At 39.5% G+C, this 2,041-nt stretch overlaps 1 protein-coding gene across 1 annotated transcript in view; it reads left to right on the top strand.

Moving 5' to 3' along the window:
* Positions 1-9: 9 nt before the first annotated feature.
* hapln2 (hyaluronan and proteoglycan link protein 2) overlaps positions 10-2,041 on the top strand; it is a gene marked incomplete at its 5' end in the record, with an annotated part of 3,476 nt that continues 1,444 nt past the window's right edge. Inside the window, one exon of the mRNA XM_005739265.1 lies at positions 10-190. Coding sequence (XP_005739322.1) covers positions 10-190 — 181 coding nt within the window. The remainder of the gene's footprint in view (positions 191-2,041) is intronic.

Genomic DNA, 2,041 nt, shown 5'->3' with positions numbered 1-2,041 from the left:
CCTGCAGCTTGGACTGAGGGTTTGGATTGGTGCAACGCAGGTTGGCTCCATGATGGCACTGTTCATTATCCGATTATTCACCCACGACCAGTTTGTGGAGGCGAGTTGCCTTCAGGCATCCGCAGTTATGGCCCAAAAGATAAAAACAATGATCGGTTTGATGCTTTTTGCTTCACTTCGCAGACATCTGGTAAGATAGGAAACAAACTTTTCTACTCTTCCATTTTTTTGTGTTCGGTTAAATGTTTTTCAAATCTCAAACTGTTTGAAATATAGAATCACTGATCCAAATGCTATTATTTATTTATGTTGTAATACACTTGTTTAAAATCACAGCATCCTGCGTTTCATTTACAATCCTTCACATAAATTTCTTTTTGGGACACTGTATCTTCAGAAAGAACCAATGAGCAGAAGCCGAGAGAGTCACATAACAAGGCGTGGAAGTATTGAGAGGCTAGTGTGTGTTTGGTCTTCACATGGGAGTTCTTCAAAATAGAAAAGGAATCAAATAATACTAAGTCTTTAAGAAATAATTTAACACCAGATAAAGTACAGAATGTCACACAACAGACTGTTTATAAAAGATGGACATTGTGACCATACCCAGTGGTTTTATATCCTCATTAGCCTTTTGACTCCTGGAATGTTGATTTTGTGAAACCTAAAACAGCCTATTTTATTTGTGAAGGTGGAGTGTGAAGTTAATTTAACTCACCAAAACTAAAAAACAAGCTTCATGTACCACACAGCAACAAGTTATATTTTGTGTAATTCAATAAAAATGACCCAAGTTGTCTATATCAACACTTAACAAAACAAGTAAATTGCTGAAATAGAAAAAAAAAACTGTCACTCATCTTACAGCTGTTACCAGTTGAGAAACAGCCTTGAGTGACTTTTCCAAGAAATGCAGGTTTTAGCGCTTTGAAGCTGGCTTCCTCATCCTGCCTTAGGCACTCCTGTAGGCTGTATGCAGTCTTGGTTACACTCGTAATTATGAGAAAACTATTCTGAACTTCTTTGAGTCAAAGTGACAAAATAAACTGACTCAACCCACAGTACTTTTGATGAATCCTTAGAAAATATAATATTTTTGTATACAGTTATACAGTGTTTAACAAATGTATTAAACTGCCAGAAAAAAAGTCATAAAAACAAGAAAATTCAAAATTCAAAAATCTATGCAGTGATCATTTTAAAAAAGAGTTCCCCCTTTAGAAACCCGAGCACTGCACCTCAAACACACCCAGATCCCAGAAAGTCACCACACTTTGGATTTCTTGGTGACGCCAGTAGAGCCATGGTCTACAGGGTGTTGCTTCTTAATTTTATATTGATGATTGTTTATGTTTGCGTGCAGTGATACTGAATCCAGATTCTCAGTAGAAACAATCTGCCCTTTAATACCTACCACACAAAAGCAGTATTGATAGTAGGTGCTGTTGTGACTAGTGATGGGTGAACGAAATGGCTCTTAGAGCCGGGTCTTTGAAGTGAACGATGCGAGCCGGCTCCTTATTGGGAGCCGTGGGTTTTTTTCTTTCTCTTGCCCTCTCTTTCACTTTTTTTTGCTTTGCGCTGCAAGTCACCCTTGTGTTTGCGCTGAGCAGAGACGCCAAACAGAGCCTTGCGTTTGAGCCCCTCTGCTCAGCGCTAAGCTGAGCTGAGGGAGCGGGGACGGTAGTTACACTCGCAACAGCAGTAGCACACAACAAGAGCAGGAGGGAAAGAAAGACAGCCGGGAGCAACAACAAGAGACAACACCGTCACATTGGAAAGGTACAGTAAAGTAAATGAGTGACACCAAGAAAAGAAGCAAAGTCTGGAACCATTTCAATCGTATTGACAAAACAAAGGCAGAGTGTAGAGTCTACAAGAAAAGGATATCATATAGAGCTCCACAAACAACATGCACAGGCACCTAAGAACTGTCCACCCATCAGTGCAATGGGAAGATAAAACGCAGTCAGTTGAGTGTGATATTAATATTCCTAAATGCCAACCTTTCCCTTAATTAAAGATCTGGGCGTTCTTTTTT

This window comes from Pundamilia nyererei, unplaced genomic scaffold, assembly GCF_000239375.1.
Source record: "Pundamilia nyererei isolate P.nyererei 1_Seehausen unplaced genomic scaffold, PunNye1.0 scaffold00090, whole genome shotgun sequence".
In the NCBI taxonomy this organism is placed as follows: domain Eukaryota; kingdom Metazoa; phylum Chordata; class Actinopteri; order Cichliformes; family Cichlidae; genus Pundamilia; species Pundamilia nyererei.
The sequence above is the reverse complement of the archived record's forward strand: the minus strand, read 5'-3'. Positions and strand labels throughout refer to the sequence as shown.